Source organism: Amaranthus tricolor, chromosome 7 (genome assembly GCF_026212465.1).
Source record: "Amaranthus tricolor cultivar Red isolate AtriRed21 chromosome 7, ASM2621246v1, whole genome shotgun sequence".
In the NCBI taxonomy this organism is placed as follows: Eukaryota; Viridiplantae; Streptophyta; class Magnoliopsida; order Caryophyllales; family Amaranthaceae; genus Amaranthus; species Amaranthus tricolor.
In genome coordinates, this window is record NC_080053.1 from 24,067,073 (window position 1) to 24,070,881 (window position 3,809).

The window sequence follows — 3,809 nt, forward strand, 5'->3', positions numbered from 1 at the left end:
TTAGAAGAATCGAGAATTAGGGTTAGATGGGATGATGAGGGTAGATGGGGGGTGTTTGGTTAAATAGAAAAGGATGGAATAATTAGGGTTTTAATTAGGGTTAGTTGGTTAAACAGATTAGGTTAGTAAAGTTACTAGGGGTATTTTTGTAATGAAATAGAACTGATGAGGACAAATTAGTAAAAAAAAACCTTTACAAATAAGGTGATTTACCAAATAAGAAAATGAAACATTTAAAGGAAATATGAGGAGTATTGTTCGCATGATGATCATAGAGAATAAGAGAAGGCTAAGTAAAAATTTTACATTTTGTTATGATATTGATGATGAAATTAAGTGAACCTTCCTTTCTCTTAGGTGAAGTTCATATTCAATACATCATCTCATCACTCAAATCAAACAAATGTGTTATTTTCTCTACTTTTCTTCTGTACATTATTTTCCTACAGACACCATCTAAACTATCATACCCCTCTAACGACCTCCCCATTTGCCTTCATTAAACTCAAAATAAGCAATAACATAAATTAGTATAAATGCTCGTGTAATGCACAATTTATGTTAGTTTTGTAGTTTTATATAACTTATATTTTAAAATATTGTAATTATTTATTTTCAATTTATTTTATTCTTTTATTAATAGCGAAATAAAATGACAATAACAGCATAATTGACAAATCCATGAAACGAGAATTAGGGAAAAAAAAGCAACTAGTCTAAACTATGTAATAGAGGGTATTTAAACTCGTAACATCTAATACTTACAATAACCAAAAACCACGAAAACAATGCAAGCTAAAAACGCATTAGACCCCAAGTTGAGTCGACTTTTTGGTGGCCAATCAGAATAGTCAACTCAGCTTTAACTATTGCACTAAAAGTTTGAGATAGAACATAAAGCTGACTCAGCTTTTTGACCACCCCTAGTATAACCGACTCAAATTCTACTATTTTGCGATCATGTCATCATATTAATCCCGTCAATATTCAATACTTTATACTTAGCAATCATGTCCAAATAACAACACATAAGAAGGAAAACTCAAGACACCAAATACAACAAATAGTAAACCTAATACTCGCTCCTATTCACCTTAGAGGTCTCATTTACTTTTAGGATACTATTCATCTATTATTTTTAAATTGCATTTTATTATTGATCTATAAGTTAAAACATAGTCATGTAGAACTTATTTGATTTGTTTTAATGTAAAATTTATTAATATCAACTTTTTATAATTTTTAATTATATATAATAGATATATTAAGGATTGAATAAGTATATTGGATAAAATGTATAAAGCAATTGAGACACTTAAGATGAATAAAAAGGACTATAAACTAGTAAACTACGTATTCTCTTCATTGTTTAGATCAGCCATGGTCCATCGTAACAAAAAAAATGGTGTAAGTACTAATTCGAAAATCTTCTTAAAATACAAAGATTATTATTAGAAGTGTTCAAAACAAATCGACAACTTGATATCTATCTGGCTTTTTAACCGAACCTAACTTGATTCGACTTCAAAATAAATTTAAAATTATAAAAAGAAACCAATTTAAACACAAAATTTAATTTTAATCGACCTAAAATATTTAACTCAAAAACCCGATTAAATACCTCAAATCATAAAAAAATCAAGATTAGCATGACCAATAGTTTGGGAGCAATAATAATGGCACAAAGCCAGATGGCAAATTCAAAGCAAAGAAAATTTAAAGTAGTCCAAATTTTGATGCAAATAAAGAAAACTTTAATTAACCAAAGAAAAAAAAAAAAAAAAGTGAGGGTGGAGGATTTTTTGAGCTCCACTTCTCTCTTCACTTAAAAGCCTCACCATTCTATTCTTCTTTCCTCCACTGACTCCATTTATTCTCTTCCTTTCTTTGTCATTTGTTTCTCTCTTTTTTCTTCACTCTTCTCATTTGCACACCTCATCAATCTTCCTTACTCTCTCTTCAATGGCTTCTCTTCCTTCTGAACCTGATCAAGAGGGCTCTGAACCTCTCAAATACAAGGTTCTTTTTTTAAACCCATTTTCTTCAACTTTTTTTCTTTTTTTTTTTTTTGTGTTGATTTAATTAATTCTTGTTTTCTAATTTTATCTCTGTTTTTATGTTTTGCAGACATGGGTCTTGAAAGTTTCAATTCACTGTGAAGGATGCAAACGAAAAGTTAAGAGAATCCTTCATAGTGTTGAAGGTAATTATTCCTTTCACTAAATAATCTTTTAGTAATTTGTTTTTTTATTTTTGTGATTATATTTTTTGGATTTTTAGTCTCTGTTTTCTAGATGTTGAATATGATTTTTGTTTTTCATGTGGGTTTCTGTTATTTAGCTAAAAAAATTCAAAGATTTTAATTATTTTATTTCTTATAAAAAATTTTACAGGGGTTTACACCATAGATGTGGATACAAGGCAACATAAAGTGATAGTTACTGGAAACGTGGATGCAAATACTCTTATAAGAAAGCTTGAAAAATCTGGTAAACATGCAGAGTTATGGCCTAATTTCCAGCAAGCTCCGCAGAAAATTGATGAACAAATCAACCAAGAACAACAACAACAACAACAAGAAAATCAAAATCAAAATCAAAATCAAGCACAACCTCAAAACCAAATTCCAAATGTTGAACAACACCAACAAGGACCTGAAAATTCCGGACAACAACAACCACAGCAAGTGAAAGAAGTAAGATTCGAGGAGAATAATCCTTCCGCTGGAGATCCTCAAAAACCACCGGCGAACAACGCCGGAAATGGCGGCGGCGATGGCGGTAGTAAAAAGAAGAAAAAGAAAAAGAAAGCGAATACTGCTAATAATGGTAACGCAAACCCTAACAATAATGGTGGAAATGTTAACGCAGCTGGTAATCCAGGTGTGGTACAGGGAGGTGATAATGGACCGCCACCCACTGATTCAAATCCTCCTCCTCCAGCTCCTCCTCAGAACCCGAACCCAAGCCCACCGGTGAATATGAGCACGCCAAGCCAACCACAAAATTGTCGAGTGTACGAGCATCCACCGACTTACTATGCACCTCCACCAGTGTACGCCGTTAGTTACAACACGGCGTACCCTAGCAGCTACAGTGCATCTTACTATTCTGCGCCTCCACCTTATTCCTACGCGTATGTACATCAAGGAGCTGACGTGGAGGCAGTTCCAGCGTTTAATTGGAATCCGCATGCAGCCCCGCCGTCTGATTCGTTTGAAATATTTAGCGATGAGAATCCAAATGCATGCTCGGTTATGTGAAAAGACAAATTTGGGTTTAGAGATAACAACTTGTATAAGGTGGGGGTAATTTTGGAAATTTAACTTGTAATGTGTGAAATTAATTTAATATAATATATTATAATATTAATTTAGGTGCTAATTTTAGAAAAAAAAATAAGAGGTGGGGGGTCCTTAATGTTGGTGTAATTTAATTAAATTAATGTTAAGTAGGTTTTAACTTTGGAATTAGTGTTAAAATAAGTAGTAATTAAATAGTTTGTTTAATTTAAATTGAATAGACCCCTCAATATTGTAAAGTGTACTTTGGCTTTTAGCTAATGGATGGAGAAGAATGAAGATGTTGAAAGCTTAAAATTTTCTTGCAAAAAACTAAAGTTATGATGTTACCACTTTGTTACTTACTAGTCCATAACCATCAATTGTAATTTCTTTTTGGTAAAAAATTGTCTATAGCTTATTTATTACTCCTATTATAACTTAATTAATCAATTTATGAGAAAATTATTAAGGATATTCTAGAACTTTCGACTACTTAATAAGATACTTCTATGATCTCAATAGTACT

General features: G+C 31.7%; 1 protein-coding gene across 1 annotated transcript; it reads left to right on the forward strand.

Moving 5' to 3' along the window:
• The first annotated feature begins 1,782 nt into the window (after nucleotides 1–1,782).
• Nucleotides 1,783–3,598, forward strand: LOC130818163 (heavy metal-associated isoprenylated plant protein 35-like). Its single transcript, XM_057684224.1, has 3 exons — nucleotides 1,783–2,019; nucleotides 2,128–2,203; nucleotides 2,394–3,598. The coding sequence occupies exons 1-3, from the start codon at nucleotides 1,963–1,965 to the stop codon at nucleotides 3,260–3,262; spliced, it is 1,002 nt and encodes a 333-aa protein (XP_057540207.1). The 5' UTR covers nucleotides 1,783–1,962; the 3' UTR covers nucleotides 3,263–3,598.
• The last annotated feature ends 211 nt before the right edge of the window (nucleotides 3,599–3,809 follow it).